The sequence below is a fragment of the Aspergillus candidus genome, assembly GCF_002847045.1.
Source record: "Aspergillus candidus strain CBS 102.13 unplaced genomic scaffold BDW47scaffold_45, whole genome shotgun sequence".
Taxonomy (NCBI): Eukaryota; Fungi; Ascomycota; class Eurotiomycetes; order Eurotiales; family Aspergillaceae; genus Aspergillus; species Aspergillus candidus.
Window position 1 is genome coordinate 49,053 of NW_020194050.1, and position 22,692 is coordinate 71,744.

General features: G+C 51.9%; 7 protein-coding genes across 7 annotated transcripts; 4 read left to right on the forward strand and 3 right to left on the reverse strand.

Annotated features, from left to right (window-relative positions):
• Positions 1–18: 18 nt before the first annotated feature.
• Positions 19–2,117, reverse strand: BDW47DRAFT_110217 (uracil-DNA glycosylase; the record flags this gene model as incomplete). Its single annotated transcript, XM_024813671.1, has 3 exons — positions 1,251–2,117; positions 721–1,180; positions 19–625 (listed from the first exon to the last, which is right to left on the reverse strand). Coding segments are annotated over exons 1-3 (1,135 nt in total), but the record flags the coding sequence as incomplete, so codon positions are not given.
• Positions 2,118–2,776: 659 nt separating this feature from the next.
• BDW47DRAFT_61477 (transcription factor domain-containing protein) lies at positions 2,777–5,277 on the forward strand. Its single transcript, XM_024819436.1, has 3 exons — positions 2,777–3,161; positions 3,241–4,381; positions 4,462–5,277. Exons 1-3 carry the CDS (start codon positions 3,075–3,077, stop codon positions 5,145–5,147), a joined length of 1,914 nt encoding a protein of 637 aa, XP_024669532.1. The 5' UTR covers positions 2,777–3,074; the 3' UTR covers positions 5,148–5,277.
• Positions 5,278–6,681: 1,404 nt separating this feature from the next.
• Positions 6,682–9,170, forward strand: BDW47DRAFT_61493 (uncharacterized protein). The gene is made up of 3 exons (XM_024819437.1): positions 6,682–7,290; positions 7,356–8,952; positions 9,012–9,170. Exons 1-3 carry the CDS (start codon positions 7,007–7,009, stop codon positions 9,060–9,062), a joined length of 1,932 nt encoding a protein of 643 aa, XP_024669533.1. The 5' UTR covers positions 6,682–7,006; the 3' UTR covers positions 9,063–9,170.
• Positions 9,171–9,724: 554 nt separating this feature from the next.
• Positions 9,725–11,599, reverse strand: BDW47DRAFT_110223 (actin family protein). The gene is made up of 3 exons (XM_024813672.1): positions 11,332–11,599; positions 10,688–11,189; positions 9,725–10,624 (listed from the first exon to the last, which is right to left on the reverse strand). The coding sequence occupies exons 1-3, from the start codon at positions 11,372–11,374 to the stop codon at positions 9,748–9,750; spliced, it is 1,422 nt and encodes a 473-aa protein (XP_024669534.1). The 5' UTR covers positions 11,375–11,599; the 3' UTR covers positions 9,725–9,747.
• A 101-nt stretch (positions 11,600–11,700) lies between these two features.
• BDW47DRAFT_110224 (telomere length and silencing 1 family protein) lies at positions 11,701–13,228 on the forward strand. The gene is made up of 3 exons (XM_024813673.1): positions 11,701–12,229; positions 12,299–12,681; positions 12,733–13,228. The coding sequence occupies exons 1-3, from the start codon at positions 11,865–11,867 to the stop codon at positions 12,984–12,986; spliced, it is 1,002 nt and encodes a 333-aa protein (XP_024669535.1). The 5' UTR covers positions 11,701–11,864; the 3' UTR covers positions 12,987–13,228.
• Positions 13,229–15,443: 2,215 nt separating this feature from the next.
• On the forward strand, positions 15,444–18,377 carry BDW47DRAFT_61538 (transient receptor potential ion channel family protein). The gene is made up of 3 exons (XM_024819438.1): positions 15,444–16,112; positions 16,176–17,735; positions 17,796–18,377. Exons 1-3 carry the CDS (start codon positions 15,806–15,808, stop codon positions 18,107–18,109), a joined length of 2,181 nt encoding a protein of 726 aa, XP_024669536.1. The 5' UTR covers positions 15,444–15,805; the 3' UTR covers positions 18,110–18,377.
• A 328-nt stretch (positions 18,378–18,705) lies between these two features.
• Positions 18,706–22,648, reverse strand: BDW47DRAFT_110227 (heterogeneous nuclear ribonucleoprotein HRP1). The gene is made up of 6 exons (XM_024813674.1): positions 22,396–22,648; positions 22,039–22,326; positions 20,694–20,734; positions 20,471–20,634; positions 19,369–20,416; positions 18,706–19,296 (listed from the first exon to the last, which is right to left on the reverse strand). The coding sequence occupies exons 1-6, from the start codon at positions 22,437–22,439 to the stop codon at positions 19,160–19,162; spliced, it is 1,722 nt and encodes a 573-aa protein (XP_024669537.1). The 5' UTR covers positions 22,440–22,648; the 3' UTR covers positions 18,706–19,159.
• Positions 22,649–22,692: the final 44 nt, after the last annotated feature.

Genomic DNA, 22,692 nt, shown 5'->3' on the forward strand with positions numbered 1-22,692 from the left:
TGTCTACTATAATCAAACCGGAAGTAGTCAGTTGTATACTGTGTAGTTTGTGGCTCGCTGAGTGAACATATTGTCCCCGACATAACCAATTGATAACACAGGGTCAAGACCCATACAGGAGCCTAGCGGGTAGTGGACTTAAGGCGCAGTAGATAGAGTTGTCCTTACGTACGCGGCATGACTTCGACGGCAGAATGTATCAAAATGCACCATTAAACTCCGGGCTTCCTTATATTACAAAGACGGCTGGGACATATCATCCATGCCTAGAAAGTATGATCGACATAAGACAAGGTGAGCGTGAATCCTAGCTCAGAGCTGGCTCCATCATTAGAGCTTCAAGAACGTCGGGATCCTCTTGAAAAACGTCATCATCCTCTTCGAATTCATCGGCGACCTTGACCGACTCCGTCGCTTTCGACACAGTGGGTGTTTTCGACGGTTGTGGTTCCGTCTTCTCTACGGAACGTTTGGATTCCACGACTGGGGCCGAGGGATCTTTGATGTCGGGAGAAGGCATGTCCGTCTTTTCTTCTTTAGACGTCAGACTCCAATCAATGACGCCATCCGCGCCGTAGCGTTCTGCCAGCCACTCGTTGGTTTTCTTGAAATGTCCGTTATCGAACTACACCACCCATGAGTCCCCATTAGTGACCAGCTCCCAACGCAGAGTAATCCCGCCCAATCCAACAGTCCAGTCCAGGGGAAAGTGGTACTTACAAAGCCGCGATGAGCGCTGAGCGGGCTGGGGTGAACCGACTGCAACACGCAGTGTTTCTGACGGTTGACGCCCGCAACGCGATTGCCGGCAGGTTTGCCCCAGGCGAGGAAGACGACGCCGCGGGTTCGCACGCGCGCCACGGCGTCGATGGCCTTCTGGGTGAACCGTTCCCATCCTTTGTTGGCGTGGCTGTTGGCCTGGTGCGCGCGAACGGTCAGGCAGGTATTGAGCATCAGGACGCCGCGGTCTGCCCAGGGCGTGAGAAGGCCGCCTTTGTTGGGTGGTGGCTGGAAGGAGGGATAGTCAATCTTGATGCCACGGTAGATGTTGACTAGCGATGGCGGGGCGGGCGTCGGGGGGCGGACGGAGAAGGCTAGTCCGTGAGCCTGGTTGTGGTTGTGGTAGGGGTCCTGCCCGACGACGACCACCTTGACGTTGTGTAGGGGCGTGTGACGGGACCTATGTAGGGCGTGGTCAGTGCCTGATGTTGACTCTAGGGATATCCATGAGGGGCCAAGGACCACCGTACCAGGAGTAGATTTCATTCTCGGGCGGGAAGATCTGGGCTCCTGATTTCTTTTCATTTAAGAGAAAGCGTTTCAGGTTCAGGAATTCCGGGGATACCAGCTCCTCTTTGAGCTGGACCAGCCAGCTATCGTGCAATGTGTCGATCTCCAGCTGCAGGAGCTCTTTCTGCTCCGGTGTCAGAGACGCTATCCATTTCTGCTTGGCACCTGATAGAGCCGGACTTGAGGGTTTTGTATCGGCGGGTTTGGATTTAGGGGCGCCGAAGAAGGAGGTGATGCTGCCGTTGGCCTTGGGTTTCTTTGCATCGGCCGCTGAAGTCGTTAGATGATTAGCGTCCCGTTTCTGGCCCGCAGGGTTGGTCATGTTGAACAAAATCCAGCTGGGGGTGTCCAATAGTCTTTTCTGGCCGCACAAGAACCAATGGATAGGAAATGTCAAAGGAAGCGTTTTCCAGAATAATGATGAACACTGGGAATTTGATGATGACGACAGTGGATCTCGGCGAGAACGCGGCTCAGCACCCAGGTGACAGTGTCAAAATAGACACAAAAAAGCCCAGATTGAAAGTTAACAAAGGGGTAAGTGTGTAGAGAAGGGAATTCAATGACAGATGAGAACTATCATCACCAAATGCAAACGAACAGGTCAATTCAGGACGGACCTCGAGCCATCATTCTGCCCGCACGCGCCAGACGCGTCGCCACGTGAGACGCGTTGGGACCTCTTCCGCACAACGGCACTAATTGGAGCATAACCGTCAGTATGCCCCGTCTTGAGACGGCCGATCAATCGAGATAGATTGTAGGGAGTAGTATTTGTGTCTACTGGACAAGGTCTCAGATCATGATGACTTGGGTCTGTGATGACAAGTACGCATGAAATTCTTGATTGGTGATTATTGGGGGTCAGTGATCTATGATCATGATGTATCTTATCCTCTATGGGCGGCAAGTTTCACATCATATAGGACCGTATTCTGCGTCATATGGCTCTCCGGTAGATCGTGAACACAGTTTGCCGGCCGCATTGGAGTTGCAGGTTGAGCCAGGTTGGGTTTTGAGCGTTGTACAAAATACGACTATCCAAATATTCTGGTACCAAAGAGATGTCAACAACAAACACTTTGAAAGTAGCTTAAATACACTATAGATGAATAGTCAAATATCCTACATTCTAGTCTTATAAAGCATCATCGATTATATTCTCTTTCAATAAACAAACGATATAAAACACTAAAATCCTCAGGTAATTGACAGTACTGAAAGAACAACTTATTCAGCAGGTTATAATTAGAAGTATGATAAGCAGATTACTTTCTTAAGCTATACCTATGATCTTCACTTCTATAAACCACTAGTTGTTGAGCCATAGGCATCAAAAAAACCTTTCATATACAATACAGGAAACTACGTTGGGAGCCATGACGGAAAGCCGACGTGGTATATAAACTACAGTAGAGTGGCAAGGATGGCTCCCAGAGAATCGCCCCTTGCCCGCCCGATCCGTACTAAATTAGGATCACAGGCAGGTTACCTCCAGCATCCAGTTCGGGTTAGAAGTGCAAGTTTACAATCGGTAAGAATTAATCAGGTTAAGGAGAGTGGTTGGTTTGGCCCAACCTGCTCTGACCGGGGTACCTATACGCAAATGTATTACCAGCTCCGGAGATCTGTATCTTTTATCTTATCGGTTTAACTACACAGGAACTCTTCTCTCACCATCCATCCTTCAGCCAAAGAGCTACAAGCTATGCTATTCAGCGGCTCCCCGTCTAGCCAATTCATTCAGCCTCATAACAACCATCGCCGCGTGTTTCTTAATTGATATGGAACTTACTTGGCTTGCTGATGTGCCTCAATCACGGCGCCGTACAAGAGCTGTACGGGCTTGCGCCGCATGTCAACGACGAAAGGTGTGTCTGCGCAGGTTGCTTTTCTTCCCCAGGTAATGAAAATATCTTTTGCTGACCCAAGCTGTTTTTTCGTTCAAAGAAACGCTGCCGTCACTTGGGCATAGGCATCAATGGCCCGAGCCAAAATCAGAGTCACAATTCACCCCATCCCAGTGGAGGCGCATCCTCAGCATCTGATCAGCAATCCACCCCCAAGACGCCCGCCCCAGAGGCTCCAGATGTCTGCCGAGCAGACCGTTTTGTGGGAAACCTTAACCCAGAAGCTTTAATCCGTGAGGAGCTTGACGCCACATCTGTTGGTCAACTTCGCGGTCGAATTGGTCTTTGGATAAGCTCTCCAATGCCACCTGACGGTGTCGGTGACAATGGCGAATCATCCAAACCAAATGCGGCCTTGTCAGATTATTTGGATGGAAAAACACCTGCGGCACAATCTGTAGCATCCGCATTGCAGCAACGGTATGCGTCGGCCGTTAGAGCCTGCGAGCGTCTTCCACGTTCGACCCGAGATCATCTAATCCGTGTTCATTTCTCAAGAGTGAATCACCTTCTCCCTCTTGTTGATGAAGACACTTTTCTCCGGGCCTACTCGGGGGAAATGACCTCTATTTTTCTAGAAAGGGCGATATGCCTTGTTGCAGCGAAGGACGCTGCCGCTACCTCCTCCCTCCGCTTGGTCACGGATGGTCCGCTTCTGACACCCCGACAATTCTGTTCAGACGTGTACAACGGTCTCGTCGCTGCCATGGACGCTGGGCTTGAGTCAGATCGCATCACACGAATCCGTATCCTCGCGCTGATGTCTTTACACTGCGAAGGGTACGAGGGCGCAGAGGCTGCTTCTATGCACATATGCCACGCTATCCACCAAGCCCAAACGGCGGGTCTCCACCTCCACAGCCAGCCAGGCACGGTCCTGGGCGAATCAAAATGCAATCTCTTTTGGTGTCTATGGACCCTAGACAAATTACATGCTTGTATAGGTGGCCGTCCTGTTCTGCTCGCGGACCGCGACATTGGACTCGAAAAGCCACATGTGTCAAACCCCCATTCCCGATCCGCCTTTGAGGTTTGGTTCGCGATTTCAGACTTACTTGCGACTATTATCTCGCTCTATAGACCCAACGCGGATGACAATGTGGGCTGGCTGGGGGGTTTCCCGGCCTTCGAAGAATTGATGGGTGACGACATCCGTGCGGACTTGGATTTTGCTACTCTCGGTATGTTCTCGTACTCTGCCCTGCCATCCTTCTCGAAAGAAGGAAACTATCTTTTGACCATAGCTGAACTAGCGTCTCAGGGTTTTTGGAGTTGTACTACAATGCAGCTGTCATCCTTTCGTGCAGATACCACCTGTCCGACCATCCCGACAGCTCTAACCCTTCATATATTCGCCAAGGTCTCGCTGCTATAAGGATACAGTCGATTGTCGCCACCGAATGCTGTCAGAACCTGAGCCCTCTTCCTGTTGTACCATATGCCTTAGCTCTGTCGATGGCCGTTGCATACCAGCAGTTTCGCTCGAGTAGACTCATCACCCATTCGGATCGCGCCAAGGCTAGCTTGGATGTCTGCTGCTCCCTTCTTGAAGCACTCGGAATTTGCTGGTATTCTGCAGAGGCAATGGCGAGACTGGGAAGGAAGGCGCTCCATCAGATTGGCTGGATGAAGCTACAGCCGCAGAATCGGCAACAGACTCTGGAGTCCAGACACTCGTTACCAGACAAATCGCCCACGCATCCCGGAGATGGAGAGGAGCCTGCAATGGCCCTGCCATCTCCGCCGTACAAGAACAGCTATCACCACACAGAAGAAGGACCGTCACTATCCACGACAGTACAGGCGGTCTCCCCGGGATCGGACTGGCAGGGAGATCCGCAGGAGAACCCCGAACCTAATGGATTCGCAGATATTGACATGTTCTTTGGCGATTTTCTAGATCTATCCCTACCGACAAACTTTTGGGATCCGGTCTTTCTCTCATAAGAGTCGGCCCGAAATACAAGTCGGCTAGACGATAATGAAACTTGTGGGAGGCAATCTAAGGCGGACCGGAGTATCTCGATATATACGTGGTATATGGAATGCCGGTCAAGTATGTATTATGTAATTCGGAACCTCGGTTCTCCGATGCTCTCTCATTTGCTGAATCAATACAGTCTGGGTGGTCCCGACTGCCGATCGTCATCTATGTCCGTCGCCTATCTCGAGGCAAAGCCTCACTGTCCCGGGGGGTAGACTTAAAATGGTTGAAGCCCCCCTCGCGATGCCCCCACTCGCAAGGCTCACTTACCGCCAACTGGGTCCGGCCACGGTACGCACTGGGCAGAGGTCGGGCTCTTCGCAGCTACTTGACATGGAGCAGTGGCCCCTCAGTCCAGTTCTCGAACAACTCTGGTTCCAACAACGCAGAATCCATTGCTCCGATTGGTTAGAAGGGCTGGTACCAGGTGAACCGATACGATCGTCCCAAAACCAACCTGGGAATTCAGTGGCCCGACTGCATTGTTGTAACCAGAGGAATTGACAACATGCTGTCGCAGTCCCCACCACCTACCGCAACGTGGACGAGGTTTGTTTCGTGTCACGGTGGTGGAGTTGTTTTCGACATGGTTTCGAATCCTGTTGCGAATATCCCGACTGGCATTCATAGCATCAGCCCAACCATGGGAGTCTCAAACTACATGACGGTACTCGCTCCATTCTCCTGATCACGACTAGCCCAATTATTCACCCCTCCCTAGTCTATTATACTGCTTATCCTCTGTAGACCTTCGGCAGCCATGGGGACGGCTGAGTAGAGGGCTAATGAAACAAAAGAAATAAAATCCCTGAAACTAAGACGGAGGATCCCAAATATGGATAGGACAGCGAGACTATCTCGCGTCCCTCGATCCATTCTAGATCTATTTTAGGCCCTGCTGGCTTGTTTTAAGTTGGCTTTAACCCTTTCCCGAGACCTTACTTTAGAAGTCTCGTCGATTTACTCTTGCCTTTTATTGCTGCCGTAGTTGCTATTGTCACCGGCTTCATTCATTCATTTATCTCTTCTCTATCTTTCGTTTTATTTTTTCTCGCAACTTCGGCTGGCGCTAGCAATAAAACACCCCTGATTCAAGTATAAAACGTCCGCTCTACTCATCCCTACTACTCCGACCTCGCAGCTTGTATAGCTGCGACAGATTAATTACTACTAGTACTCACTACCTTGCCCGCATTTACACCCACTATCTATCCACTGCGACTGTCGTACTGTTCTCGCACCCTACACCCCACTGGGTCTATGGGATAACCACTGCATCAATTGGGGATTCTATATCGACAAAAACTCTCTCGTGTCAGCCCCTCTCTTTAAATCCATAGACTGCTACTCGAGAAATCAAGTTTTTGCTTGGCAGAGTCACTTGCAGTACCTCGCATCCCCTATTGGATACTTGGAACGTCTCTTGCTCTATTACCCTTACTGGAGCGAGCGTTCCTTACATACAGCCCCGGAATCTCTCACCAGGTCAGCTACTGCAACTTTTCCCCTCACGAAAAGCAGCTCAAGAGAACATAAAAAAAGTCTCAGCGACGAGCCCGTCCCCGTGTCCGATGAGGCTTGAGCCTAATGGAGCTTGATTCCGTGCAGTTCAAGCGGCGTATCGCCATAAAAGAGAGTCTGGACAGCTGCAGCGCAGATTTGATGCGCAGGTAGACCTTTTCGCAACATTTCTGCGGAAGAGGTGCAACAACAAAACACCGCCACAAAAAAAAAAAGGAGACTCGGGGAGAAAGAAAAAAGTTAGCAAAAGAATAAGGGGTACCAGCTATACGAGCATTCCTCCGCTAATAATTTCTGATTAATGGCGCCCCTGATCCAACACGAGGAGCAACGGGTCCATCCTGCCGGCGCCACGGGAGGAGATGAGCTTTCGTCGGCGGGGAGCCAGCATACTGGTCAAGTATCTGTCCACCCGATACCCGAGTTGCAAGGACCATTTGACGAGTCGATATCAGAGGCTGTTGGAGGTGCTGGGAGTACACGGGTGGTCAATATTGATGCGCAGACACGACGCAGGAATCTTCTCGAAAGCGCCGAGTATGAGCGGCTTTGCGGGCGAAAATGGCCTCAAAGGGCTGGTGGGAGGTACGTTGGAGAGGATTTCCCAAGGGTTCAGTCATCTTTGTATTTCCAGACTAATAGATGTCCAGGTATCATCCTATTTGGAAACTCACTTCCCAAATGTTATTTGGCGTTCACCTCCTCGTAAGAGGGCTTGCGAAATCAGACACCGAGGTGTTGAGGATTCTTCAAATCCACGTGGATGAGGTGGACGGTTTTCTGGGAAGGACGACCGAAGACTTCCTGATCGTCGAGGTCGACGTATATACTCGGATGCAATACCTGAGTCTACCTCTTCAGAACCTAAATACGTTCGACGAGATGTTAGAAGACCGCCTTTTCCGACTTTCCATGCTCGACTACAACGACAAGATTGAGCATGCAATCCAAAGATTCACAGCCTCTATCGACGACAGTCTGAAAGACATCCAGAAAGGGAAGGCGGCTATTAGGGCTCTTTGGAAGTACCTCTACCAAGCAGAAAAGGAGTACGAACTATCAGGATACATGGCCGCCCTTGTCAGCGCCATGCTATCCAACGCAGAGGGATGGAATGTGGCCTTTTCAGACCTGCGACGCAAAGGACTCAAGCTCCAAGCCGCGCTTGCGAAACTCTCCCTGGCCATCACCGAGATGCAGCGGCGCATAGGGGTAGCGAGCCGCAAGAAACTGGTCCATCAACAGACCGAACGGGAGTCCATGCAGACGCCGCGCTTAACTTTGCGGCGGTCTTTCAGCGGGAGGTTTTTCGAGAGACCCAAAACAGCTATTGAAAAGCCGTTACCATGCGATCCGATTTCTCCAAGGACTGCTAATGGCACGCCGCAGTCCATCGAGAGTCGTGATAGGCAGAGGCATGGTTCAGGGTCCAGAGCAGACAAAGAACCAGACGCGAGACGCTCCAGCATGAGTGCTTCCCAGCCAACAAAACATACAGACAAAGCCACACGCCACGTCAAATCCCATTCATTCATCCCAGGCGTGCAGAGGAGCATCGTCAAGCGGCTCTCAAAGGCTAAACTAAGCCCAATGACACGCGCAGATGACGAGGTCGACCATTCGCCGAAAAGACCAACGACTGCGCCCTCCCCCAGGCGACTAAAGGCCCGAACCATCTCCATGGAACAGCTCAAATCCTTCCGGTACCCCAGAAAAGAACACCACCCGGATTCAATGACACCACCAATGCCAACGCAACACGAACGACAACCCACCGCGTCCCAAACACCTACGAAACAAGAAACGATGAAAGACCAGCTCCTCCACTACCTAAAATCAGACCGCGTGGCCGACGCATGGGAGAACACGGTAGGAAAAGAGAAGAAAGGCGTCACCCGGCGCGTCTCACAGATAAAGCTCAACGGGCCACTCAGCGCATTCCGCACAAAGCCATCGACAGCCCGCGGGAGCCCCGAAAAGCCACAGACAACGTATCTGACAGACGGATCGAAAATGCACACATCGAGCCCTCCGAGCGGGCTCGAAGCTTTAGATACTCCTACCTACCCGCTGAAGCCAAAGCGCGATGATTTCGCGCCTCGAATACACGTCCTTTCGCTGCAGATGACGCTGGCTCAGGAGTCGGAGCGGAAGGAGAACGGCCACCGGCGCAACAACAGTAATAATACTGAAATCACGTGGGATGCACAGTCTGTGATCACTGCGCTTCCTTCCGTGCCACCTACTGTAAGTAGATTGCTACACTACACTACACTCTCTAGGATGCAGGCTGACCAGAGATATAGATACCTGAGGGACCTCCAAAGAGTCGTACACTCTCCGGCTGGAGACATTAACAGAATTGCATGTCTAGGTTTCTTGGCTGTGTGACGACCTCGAGATGAATATACCAATGATGCGAGTTAGGAGTTAATGACTTGGGGTGATTTTGCAGCTAGATAGCTTTGGATAGATAGTCAATTGACAAACACGTCCTATATTCTGTTTATCCAGAGTGGTACTATCCAGCGTGGTAATGAGATAAGAAACATGATCCCCCAATATATAATCATAAATTAAAAAGGTGAAATGAGCAATTCTCCCAATGTATCTATGAATCAATTCATTATATCCACTGCCTCAACGCAGGGTTCTAGTCACCAGTCATGTGTATATAGATGATGGATGTATGAATATGCATAGATACAACCATACAAGATGGACACGGTCCCGCAACATATGATAGATGCTAATAGGTCTCGTTCATATCTGCGCATGATCGGCAGGGAATAAACAACAGTGATGGCCGCTATTCAGATGCACTTGCTTAAATCCCTGCCTGTTTTATTCTGACTCCCCTCATCCTTTGACAAGAACCCACCGTTTGCACGGGTCACACGCGGGAAGTAAAGTGTTATAACCGACAAACTACGTATTCACGAAAGAGAAGGTTGAGATAACAGGGGAATAATATAACTATATGAACCAAAATATAAAATGAAACAGGCGGGGGCTGTGTATCTAACCCCCGGAAAGAATCATCTATTTGCATCGCTTCTCAACAATATTCGGCCCATGCTCATCATACTCCTTCTTGGAAATCCACATCTGGTGGAAAGTGCCCAAACTAGCAAGGATGCTGCCTCCGATCCACGAGCCGAACCTCCGCTCGGCGGTGTTTCCAGGTGCCGAGATTCTGACCCGCGGGCCGGGGTAGGTCTGCATGAGTTCCTGGTTTAAGCGGTCTGTGAAGCCGTAGAGCAAGCTGGAGGCGCCCGTGACGACGACGTTGGCGAGGAGGTGGGGGCGGATGTCGACGTCGACGCCGTTGAGGGCGTTCTTGATGAGCTCCGGCACGGTCTGGGCCTGCGTTGGGGCGGGGAATGCGGAGTCGGGGTCTGGGATCGCCGCTTTGGCGTCGAAGAGGGACTCCACGACGCGGTAGCGATCGGCGCCGAAGACTTGGTTGTAGCCGTCTGGGAACTCGAAGGGCCGGCCGGGGGTGCCTCGGGCGACTTCTTCGTTGGAGACGCCGTTGGGGCCGAGGGCGGAGAGCTTGTTGGGGCCGGGCCAAACCTGGACGACGCATTCCTTGAACTCGGAGAGTGTTCGCTCTTCGAGGAGGTTGCGGTAGGACGCATCGGGCGCCTTTTCGGGAGGGAAGGTCTTGTATTTAGCCTGCGGGGGCTGGCCTGCGTCGACGGCGGTTTTCGAGGAGATCAGGTAGTGGGGAGTGATGGTGATAGGTTGCGGGGAGTTGGACTTGAAAAGGGCGCGGATTTGCGATGAGATGTAGTCCCCGCCCAGAGGGGAGTGTTGGACGCCGCGCTTCAAGATCATGCCATCGTGCACCGGGGTAACCGAGATATTGGAGGCGCCGACGTCAACGACGAGCGCCGAGGCCTTACCAGCAGCGAATCTGAAGCCGACTGTCAGCAAATCTTATCAACGCATTGGACACAAACAAAGCCTGGCCACGTACGCTGCAAGAACACCATTCCTCGCCAGATAGAAAGCTGGCGTCCCCCACTTCTCCATCGCGATTTCGATGGTCTTTTCGCGAGCCTTTGCGGGATTCCAGCCAGGCTCAGACATCAAAAACGGACTATCCGCAAGAGGTCGGTCTTCAGAGCTCTCCACGCCCTCCATTTCCGCCGCCATATCCCCCTCGGAAATATCATTGAGTCCGTTTTGCAAGGGGTTTCCGGGCTTCGCGCCCGTCAATCGCGAGGTGAACGAGTACTCCCACAATTTCTCCGCCATGTCCCAATCCTCCACGATACCATCTTTGCCCATTGGGTTGTGAACCGACAACCCAGGCCGAGGGGTGACGAAGACATCGTCGCCGAATATCAGCTTCTCGTGCCCGTCGAGAGAGTATTTCCCGTAGGAGGTCGGGATCAAGGACTTGGGCGTATCTTCGCCCGCAAAGCCAGCGCGCGTTGTGGAGTATCCGGGATCGAGTACGATGGCGGAGACCTCATCTGTATATACCTAGATTAGAATACAAGAAGCGCTATCAAATTCAGACAGAGCGCTTGCGCATCTGCGCAGTGTCCGAGGAACGCAATCAAGAAAGACGGTGGTCCCGAATCGCAGCGCAGTTACTGGGGAGTGTTCACTAACCTCCGCCATATTCGGCAGCAGACGGTGGAATGGAAGAGTTCATATTGCGATTGTCTTTTTCGCAAGGAGTACCGCGGGGATTGATCGCTCACGGTGAGCAGAGGGAGGAAAGGCCAAGAGGATTCCGGTTCGACTCTGACAGAGATTCGAGGGAATGACTAGGATCGACGTAACCCCAAGCTCGACGGGTGCTGTGGGGAGTAGGAGGATGATTGTACTCGGCGGGGAGAAAGGGAGGAGAGGGAGAGGTAGGGATGATGGTGGAGAGGGACAATATCTTGGTTCGAACGTGATTTTGCGGGAGCGGCGCGACGTGACGGTGGCGGGAGTGGAAGCTTCATTGTTATTATTCAGCCGATCCCAAGCTCACTTTGCCTCATCGGACAGACGCCTTTTAAGCTTTCTTGTATATACTTTTCATCCCGGTTGATATTACTGATTCAACATATCAAACTAAACGGTTTTCCTCTACATCTGTTCGCTTGCACTACCGATCGTCCATTCCCAGCAGTCCCACACCCTATCGACAAACGATGGAAACGCAAGAGCCATTCTTCCGCCCAATCAAGAAAAGAAAGTTTCTACGACGTCGTCCAGAACAAACACAAGAGACCCGATCGCCCAGCGAAGATCGCGAGCATAACGCAAATACTCCGCCCGTTGATTCTGCCGGAGAGGCAGACGATGGCGTGCAGACCAGCGACGTCGTTCGCCTCCGGCGACAGCATCGGGCACGAAAGGGTGGCATCGAGTTCTCTACGACGTCGCGGAAAACAGCCAACAATGGCGGCCAGGGACAGATGACGACGGGAGAAGAGCTCGAAGACGAGCGCATACGTCACATGGGTGATCGATTTACGGCGCATACCGGGCAAACAGTGGATGTCGACAAGCACATGTACGTATGCACGCTTATATCTACCCCCCAGCGCGGCTTGGCTTTTGTGATGGAGACTGACAAGATAAGGATGGCCTATATAGAATCCGAAATGGCCAAGAGATTCCAACATAATCTACCGGCCGATAAACATGACCCCGATACCCTAGCTACAAACGACAGACAGGCACCGGCGCCTTCGTTGAACCTTCCGCAACGACAGCCCGCTTCATTGGGCAAGTTACACGAGATCGACTTGGGTCAGGAGACGAAACTCCAGAATATTGCCCGGACAGAAGCGGCTACGAGGCATTTCGCGAAGGACGAGGGTCATCCGCAGTATACCGAAGAGGCTGGTCCTTCCAGAGACGCCGCCGGGAAGAGCGAGCAACCGTGGCGAAACCGAAAACGGCGGACCAGCGAAGACATCGAGAGAGACCGGCTTGTGGAGGAGATTCTACGGGAGAGTAAACGTGAGTCCCATCTCAGCGCCTACTTCTTGCTATTGTTGCTAACGGTAATAGTGGACGTGTATGACGAGCCCGAGGAGGAAGAGGAAGAGGGCGAAGATCAAGCGGCCGACGATAAGGTGGCCGAGCAATTCCGGCGAGACTTCCTCGACGCGATCCAGTCCCGTCGGCGGGCGAAAAAGAAGAAACCGACGACGACGACGACGGCGGCGGCCAAACCGGAACCGCCAAAGGGACCCAAGTTGGGTGGGAGCCGGAGTGCTCGCGCTGCGATGCGGGAGATGCAAGAGAAGGCGGCGCGGAAATAGCCCGGGTGCTTGTATGCAACATTGCTGAGGAGTACTCCGTACAGGCCAGGTCTTCACTTTGCTGGCCAATTTGATGTTAGCGGGGATGGATATGTTTATCATGCAGTATTGTTCCTAGTGGGGAATGATAAGATTGCTGTATGGATGCTCAGGGCCATCTGGCTATTGGTGGGGACTTTGATTGAGTTGTAACACGAGTACGAGGGGAGACATAATGATTGATCTTGTGTCGTACTATTTAGGGATATCCAAAGAGTCACGTTCTCTACTCGTCAGTTAAACAAGCATGAGCAGTCCTCTACACGATAGGTGGTCAGGGGTTACCAATACTCTATGGCCTCATATTAGAGAGGACCGTACACAATAGATGCAGATTACCGTACACAGACTTCTCGGAGTATCAACTACCGACGGATATTTATCTTAAGATCGTGGCGGCTGCAAGGCACGACGACTACTGCCAGGTTCAATCGGGGGATTCGGTATGTATTGGAATATCAAATAGAGGAAACCTTATACTTGCACAGCTGATGAACTCATTAGGTAGGTAGTATAGGGATACTTATTGATTCAAACCTGTCATACATGGGGACAAGGGAGGAGGAATGTCATCAGATATGTAGTGACATCTCCCACGGCATCTATACTTATTATTTAACTGCCGGCAGAGACTGCATGAATTGGCGGTGCGGAGTATTCCTTGTGTACAGGACCACGGACTACACGGAGGTATTCCAAGATGAGTACTAAATTGATTTCTTTTCCCTCTCCTTTGATCTTTTCTGTCTCTCCGTTTATTGATTAATTTAATTATTATTTTTTTCTTTATATAGAGCTATATAATTAGGCACGGGGAGAGAATTGAATCATTGGTTCATCAACCAGTAACACCGGCGCTAAATCGACTACCTACCTGTAGGGAACTAATAGGTAGCGCCTGTCAAATCGACCATTCCACACTAGTCAGACAATCTCAGCTGGCGTTGTCTGTTAGTGTCATACCGTCAAACTAAAAACCGATCAGGTACAGTACCTACCACGTTGGACAGGAGGAAGAGGAGGAGGAGGAGGAGGAGGAGGAGGAGGAAGAGTCATCAACAGCAAACATCCATATTATTAACCAGGCTGATCGTCATGCAGTGGACTTGGGCGAAAGGAATTGAACCAGGAATGCTCCCTCCAGCCGATGGGAAGAGGACAATCCTTGCAGTCTAGGTGAGCATCATCTACATGCTACACGCTGATCCACTTGGGTTCGACCCATCCATCGGGTTGGTTGGTAATTTTCTGGTGGATGGAGAGGGGAAAAACAAACAAAAACAAGATGTGGAAAGATAAAAATAAAGGACGAATTCAATAGGCTGGAAATTAGATGGAGATTACCAATGAAACATGGTCTGGTGGGGAATACGGAGATAGCTGGAGAGGGAAAGGACTCCGTACAACAAACTCTACACTATCAATGTCAATAGTCAATCTCCGGAGTGACTATTCATTTTGAGTCAAGTCAATACCACACATACTAAGAAGAGTCGAACGGAGAAGGTGAATACTGACTGAATAGTACCGACACCGAGGTACAGTATCTATACCGATGGATACAGCCTCTAGAGGTATCGGTACAGTTCATACGAGCGATACAGAAGGTCTAGATGGTCCACTGCGCCACAGCTGGGATTGGGCCGTGTCCAGGCCGTGCCATTCGCCAATCAGGACCCATCCGAGACATTCAGGGGAATTCTGTCACATCTACGATACCACTAGGTACCTCCCAGGTACCTCCCAGGTACCTCGTCCCTACTGGGCTAACTTACAGGAGTCCGGATTTTCAAACGGATCCTTCTATCAAACGAATCCACCGGTCCATCCATCCATGGATCAAGTGTCTCTCCCACGGTGGAGGAGATTCTGCGGATTTCACTGGTCCATCGCGCTATCAATAGGATTCCAGAATGCCCATGTTGACCTCCAGACGTCCAGACTCTATACTAATTACTCCATCAGTCCCCTCTTTGTCTAGTCCACTACGCCACTTTGTTGCCTGAGTTGTCTTTCCTCTTTCTCTCGACTCCAAACTTCTCTCTCCCAACCACTTCACTCACTTCTCTAGCTTCTTCTCCCTTTCTCCTCTGTCGGTCTTTACTTTGCCTCTGTTGGTTTTTTCCTCCTGCATCTGCACTCCTTCCTTACCCGCTCTCTCCTCTCCCCTCCTATCCTATCCATCTCCAGTCGATCAGCTTCCCACGAAGCCAACACGTCCATTCTCTCCGGCCTGACTCGCGCCTATTTTTGGTCTGTACGCGCCGGTCATACACCCCATTCGTCTGCCTGCAAGTCTGCTGCCCATCCTTTCTCTTCATCACAGCCACTGTGACGAACGAGGAAGAAGGATAACAGCGACTTGCACTTCGCATTGGGCGAGAGAATGCTCGCGTTGCTGTCTGTCATTGGCCTCTCTCTCTCCTAGTCACCTCTCTTCCAACCTGCCAACTTGACTCGTCTTTCCTTTCTTCTTCTGTATCATTCGCTTGATTGTTCCCTGATTTCATTGCTTTCTCGATTTTTCCTCTTGCAAACGTTTGATCCTTGCATTTTCCGTTCTATACAGGTTGATCCTGTTCGTTCCGATCCAGGCCGTTTGCTATTCGACCTGTCGGTTTTATCTCCATTACATTTTTCTAATCTCCTCGACGATTGAATTCTCGTCGAGACTCGCTAGCCAAAAGGCAAACCACAAACAAAAAAAAAAAAGAAAAATCTCACATCAATCCTCCATTCTTGTCAATTGACATAGATATCCGTCCTGTCTAACCACCGACATGCGGCTTGCCTATCTTTCCCAACTCGGCCTGATCGCCCTGGGCCTGCTGCCCACCACCTTGGCCGCCGATACCCTGAGCACCGATGGCGCCTCCACCTGCCTGACGGGCGCCCAGATTGAGGTCAAAAAATTGCACATCACCTACTCCCGCTCCACCAGAGAAGTCGTCTTCGACGTGAGCGGCACCAATGCAAAGGAACAGAATGTCACCGCCGCCTTATCCGTCACCGCGTACGGCAAGGAAGTCTACAACAAGGAATTCGATCCCTGCAGCGCCGACAATCACATCGATCAACTTTGCCCAGGTACGTTCAGAGCCCCTATAGTCACGCATTGAAAGAGCGTGGATATCCTAACTCCAAACACAGTTCCCTCGGGCACCTTTTCCGCCAGAGGGACACAGGAGATTCCCGAAGAGTTCGCCAAACAGATCCCGTCCATCGCGTTCGCCATCCCCGACTTGGACGGCCAAGCGAAACTCCAGCTGAAATCCAAAAAGGGTGGCAAGGAGATCGCCTGCATCACCTCTGAACTGACCAATGGCAAATCCATGAAGATCCCCGGCGTCACCTACGCGGCCGCCGGCGTGGCCGGCGCGGCTCTGGCGCTGAGCGGGCTCTCTGCTCTGGGCACCGCCGGTCACCCGGGCGCACACTCCACCAGTCCCGGCTTTGGCGAGGTCATGGGGTGGTTTCATACCATGGCCACCAACGGCATGCTCAGCGTCAGCTATCCCGCCGTCTACCGCAGTTTTTCCAAGAACTTCGCCTTCAGCACCGGCCTGATCCCCTGGGGCCAGATGCAACAGTCCATCGACAACTTTCGCCAAACCACCGGCGGTAACCTGACCGGCAACAGCTACGAGTTCCTCCGCGACGCCAAACTCGTCTACTCGAACGCATCCGACTCGGACTCGGGCACCAAGGCCAAGCGGGGGTGGACTCTGGTCGTCGGCGCCCTGGACTTGGCCACGCGCGAACTGTCCACCTCGGCGGATTCGGACCCGTCCGCCGGAGAGGGGGGTGGCGACGGCGACGGCGACACGGGGGGTCTGAAACACTTCGTCTCGGGCATGGAGGCCTACGCGGAGCAGTTGACGATCCCCGAGGCCAACACCTTCATGACCGTCTTGTTGATCTTTGCCATTGTCATTGCCGCGATTACGGTGGGGATTCTGCTTTTCAAGGTCATCCTGGAGGCGTGGGCGCTCTACGGCTCCTTCCCGCAGAAACTCACCGGGTTCCGCAAAGACTACTGGGGATTGTTGGGTCGTACCGTCACCAATCTAATTCTCGTCCTCTACGGGATCTGGGTCCTCTATTGTGTCTACCAGCTGAGTAGCGGGGACTCCTGGGCGGCCAAAGTGCTGGCTGCGGTCACCCTCGCTATCTTCACCGCCGTGCTGTGCTTCTTTGCCTGGAAGATCACCTACCTGGCCCGCAAGTACAAGAAGTCGGAAGGCGATGCGTCGAGCCTATACGAAGATCGGGAGACCTGGAAGAAGTACAGCCTCTTCTACGACAACTATAAGAAAGACTACTGGTGGCTGTTCGTCCCTGCCATCGTGTATATGTTTGCCAAGGGCTGCATTATCGCGGGTGGGAACGGCCACGGACTGGTTCAGTCGGTCGGGCAGCTGATCGTGGAGGCGCTCATGCTGACCCTCCTGCTGTGGCACCGGCCGTACGTCGCCAAATCCACGCAGTGGATCAACATCAGCATCCAGGTCGTGCGTGTCTTGTCGGTGGTATGTGTGCTGGTGTTTGTTGAGGAGCTGGGACTGTCCCAGACCACCAAAACCGTCACGGGGATCGTCTTGATCGCCGTCCAGTCGGCGTTGACCGGTATCCTGGCCATCCTCATCGCCACCAACGCCATCATTCTCTGCTGCCGCGAAAACCCTCACGCGAGACGCAGAAAGGAAGCCGGTAAGTGGAACCCTCCCCGACGCCGTCACGCTGTCGACGCTAACATGGGAGGATTTACAGAGAAAAATGGACGGGATATTGACGATCTGACCCCTCTCGACGCGCGGGAGTCGCTGCTGATGGACAACCCACCCCGGAAGGAGTACGCCGAGATGAGCCAGTTCAACTTTACGGGACCGTACGCGCCCTACCGGGACCAGCACGATTCGAAGTTGGGGCATGATCGCACGCGGAGCACCGATCGACTGGTCGGACCGGACTACGCCATGGAGACCCGCCACGGTCGAAACATGAGTCGAGAAAGTCGACAATCGCGGGAGAGCTCTCCCGATGGCCGCCCGGCCACGAAACCCGGCTATGGGTTTGCGTATTAGACTAGACCACCAGGTCGACGGACGGTCACGAGGAATGTAAAAATACCCTACTGGCAAGTCGTCTGATCCGTTTTTTTTTGATCTGTTGGAGGCGTCCAGACACTTGTCAAGCATTTTAAAATAGCATGCGCATGTTTTCACTCTTTTTCTCCTTTTTGACAGTAATGAGCGGTGTCCTTCTTCCTGACAGTATCCAGAGGGGCTGTGCCTTTCGTCCAGCATCTATCTATATTCATCCTTAGCTCTAGCCTTGGTGATATCATCTAATACTGTACGGGTAGAGTAGCCCATCCACAGCATTCGTTTTGCTTAGGATCATGATCCGTAATATGCATGTACCTAGGTTTCGACCATGGCATGCAAAAACTGCCATCTATCGAATTACATGCAGGCTGTCAGACTACCAGATCAGCGGAAATAGAAGTTTGGCCAGTCAGTTATTCATTCATTACTTTTGCACACACCCAATCTATCAGCGCATCGTGTGTATTTCCTACACTTATTGTGGACATTCAAATACGAAGACCCAAGTTACCTTACTCGATAAGTAGGTGAGGAACAGAGGCATTCAATGAATGAATGGATGGATGGAAGATAAAAGACAATACTACAGCTAAAATCCCATCCAGAATCCAAAACATTATAACAATAATGACGATAATGGAGAGATTAGATGAGAGGAGATAATAATAGAAAGCAGGTTCCATTATCGAATACTTTGTTATAATCTGGACACAGACAGGAAAGATACGATATGATGATGCAACACAAAAAACGAAGGTTGAAAACCAGGGACGTACCATGGACGTAGCATAGCGTAGCATAGCATAGCATAGCATAGCATAGCGAATTTCAAATTAAAAAAGAAGACAACAACAAGAATGGAATTGGAATGGAATTGATGACACGGTTTTAGAAGAGACGAAAGGGAAGGAAAGGAAAGAAAAAAAAAATAGTTCCTGCCAGTTCTGTCTGGCATGGCATATTTTTGTTTCTCCCCTGTAGACAAACAAGATAATAACCCTAATAATCGGACGTATGTATGTATGTTCAACCTCTAGCGTAAGGGTGGAAACCTCTGTGGCCTCCACGGCCACCGCCGCGGTAGTTCGCTCCCGGCTTGCCGGCGTTCTTGGGGCCTGTGGGGGCGTTTGCTGGGGCTGAGCTTTGGGGTTGAGGGGTGGGACCTGATATCAGTCAGTCAGATTGGAATCGGGAAACGAGGATTTAAGAGAGAGGAAAGGAGGGTGGGTACATACCACGACCAATACTACCCGCACGGTTCATAGCCTGCGGCCCCGTAGGGATATTAGGCTGCGGAACCTCATCGTACATGCCCTCCCAAGACGTCGGCCCGCCCTGCTGATAAGGCGAGAACGCCCGATTCTCAATGACGCGGCGGGCCTGCTGCTGCTCGTACTTCTGCTGCTCGAAGGCGATCTGCTCGTGCGCGTTGTAGCCGGGTCCTCCGCCTCGCGCCCCGGAGAAGTTCCCGGGGCTGTTGGGATCGCCGCTGCCTCCTCCCATGGGGCTGTTCATGCGGGGGTCCACGGCTTGGCCTTGGTTCTGCATCTGTTGCATCTGCTGCATCTGCTGCATCATGGCTGGGTTCATCATGTTCTGCATTTGCGGGGTCGCGCTCTGCGACGGCGGGCTCATGCTGCCTTGTGGTTGCGGCTGCGCCTGCTGCGGCGACTGCTGTTGCTGGGGATTGCCCATCTGCATCTGCTGCATCTGCTTCATTTGCAGCTGTTGCATCATGGCGGGGTTCATGCCGCCCATGCCGACCGCGCCGCCCATGCCTTGACCCCCGGCGTTGGCGGCCGCCATCTGCTGCTGCATCATGGCGAAGTATTGCTGCATGCGCTGCCAGTACTGTGCCATCATCTGGGGGGTCAAACCGCCAGGCATACCGCCCTGACCCTGTGCGCCCTGCTGCTGCTGCGCTCCCTCGCCGGCCTGGCTTCCCTCGCGGAATCCGTCCCTGCCGCGGCGGTTTCGGCGGTCTTCTTCATCGCGTAGGTTACCCCGCGGCTGGGCCTTCTTCACCTCGATCGGCTTGCCGAGGATCTCCAGCGGGCGCGAGAGGGCCGCTTCGACGGCCGCTTCGCTGTCGAATGTCACGAAGCCGAACCCGCGGGGCCGGCCGGTGTCCTTGTCGATCATCAGGGTTGCGTCGACCACGCGGCCGAATTTCATGAAAAATTGCTTGAAGTCTTGCTCGTTTGCTTCTTGGCTGACGCCGCCGACGAAGATCTTGCTCGTTTTCTCTTGCTCATCACGCGGGATGGCGCGTTTAGGGTCAATCTGGCGGGAGTGTGAGATTCGCGACATTGGTTGTGTAGATTGGGGAAGACTTACGATTTTGCCGTCCAGGTAGTGCTCCTTTACCATCACCGTGTTGACGGTCCGCGGATCTCTGAAGGTCAAGAACCCGAAGCCTCGGGAGCGACCTGTGGCGCTGTCGCGCATGACTGTGCATTCCTGGACTTCGCCGAACTGAGAGAAATAGTCCTTCAAAGATTCTGATCTATGCGTTAGCAATTTGATGGATGAACAGCGAATTCAAGTTGACTTGACGTACGGTCTGTCGTTTCCCAGTTCAAACCACCGATGAACATTTTTCTGTTCCACCAATTTGTTAGTCAAGAGTACTGGGGAATCAATAAATCACATGGCATCGAATAGTCCAACAGAGGTGAGAAAGAAAAAAAAAAAGAAAAGAAGAGAAAAAAGCAAGAAAGTGATAACGGGAAGTGATTGCTGAGACGGCTGATGCAGATGGGCGGCTATGGCAGTTCAGACTGGGTCAAGATATGAGGGTTTCGACATCTGAGGATATTCAGGGCAAAGCTGAGATCAATCCCATGTTGGCTTCCGGGCAGTTGGTGGCTCCTAATGCGGCGCTTCACAGATTTGACGGTTGCATCAGGCAGTCGCTGTTATGTATACACTGACGAAGAGCACGCCCACTGGAATCACAACCATGTTCTAGGCAGATTCCCACTGGTTTACAGGGCGACTCAGTGGACTCGAGGCCAACTCAGGTACTCCCGGCGAAAGGTATGTGCGTCGCGACCAAACAAGTCACGCAAGTTGATGAAACAAAGTCAGGGCGGAATAAGTCAATTGCTTTTCTGTTCTGTCTCTGACCAAGGGCTCCTGTGCCTTTCTAATAGAGTCCGAAGCTAGGTAAACTGTTCGACAAGTGCGCACCACACAGTCAAGGACTATATTCCTTGCTCTGCTCTGCTCTATCAAGAAGTATCGACAAGGAAGCTATATAGTAACTGCTGTACTATAGTTGCTCGCGACCAGGGTTTCGTGGAGTCAGGAACTTGACTTCTCTCGCTTCGCAACTGCCTTATCGATTCCGGATCGCTGACGCATCATCTCACTTGAGCCGGGGTCTTGGGAAGCTGTAGAATTCCGCCGATATGATCTTTCTTGTGCTTGTTTCCTTCATGTTTGTTCTTTCTTTTCTTTTCTTATAGCTGAATCATTGTAGAGTGTATGAGATCTTTATCCACAGCTGATGGCAACCTCGTTTCCTCGATCCCTCGTGAATGATTTGTGTGGCGGCGGAAGCATCCACCTAGAAATAACCATCCTATAATGCTTTCCACAGCGCCACTCATCCCATCAATCATATCGAGCCTTCCCAGGTGTGATACAGTCCACTATCCAGTGGCACGAGTCCGAGACTGTGAAGGACAGGGAAATGGACACTCGAGAAGGATGTAGACGGCACGAGGTATCCCACCCCGATCTTTATTCCCCATATCTCTTTTGCCCTGCGAATGCCTGCGAAGGGCGCTCATGGGAGCACTACCCAACGAACTGGATGTGGTTTTGGTTGGAACATAGGAGGGGGGGTTGTCTCTTCTCTCCGAGCAATGCAGTACAAAACAGGCTGAACAATGACTTACCCGTCTTCTTTGATACCAGTGCCTTGAGGCTCTGGCCCGCCATGGAAATGCGATCCATTCCCGGCGTGCCCGGAATCCACGTTGGCGAAGCCGTTCTGGTTATGTCCTTCACTGTGAAACGGTTGATAGGCATTTTGAGTTTGATCAAACTCGTCATGACCACCCTCGATCGTCTGTGCTACAGGGATACCAGTTGGTTGGGCTGCAGGCGCTGAGTGCGAAGTATCGATGACCTCCGGGGCCGGGGCAGCCGGTGGCGGCCGGTTTGTCGACTCATCGGCGTCGTACCTACAGATAGATAGGTTAGATTGACCATGATTCAATATCGAGTAACAGAGTTTGAAAAGGGAGTCTAACAAGTCCGCGAAAAGATCTTCTTCAACGTCGTCTGGTTCAGCCATGGTGACGGCTACGAAAGGATGGATAGGACGGGGTCAAAACGTTTGAGCAAAGTTCGTTGAGAAGCAAAGGTCAAAGAAGAATTGAGAGGAATGAAAGAATGAGAATGGGAAAGAAAGGATGAGGAAAGTCTAGTGAAAAGGGGGAGAGAAGGAAAGAAAGGTGATGGATGGAGGAGGATTGAGGGAAGAATGAAGAGGCGAGAGTGACGAAGAAGGTTTGACTGTTGGGACCAGAGATGAGGAGAGTGTAAGG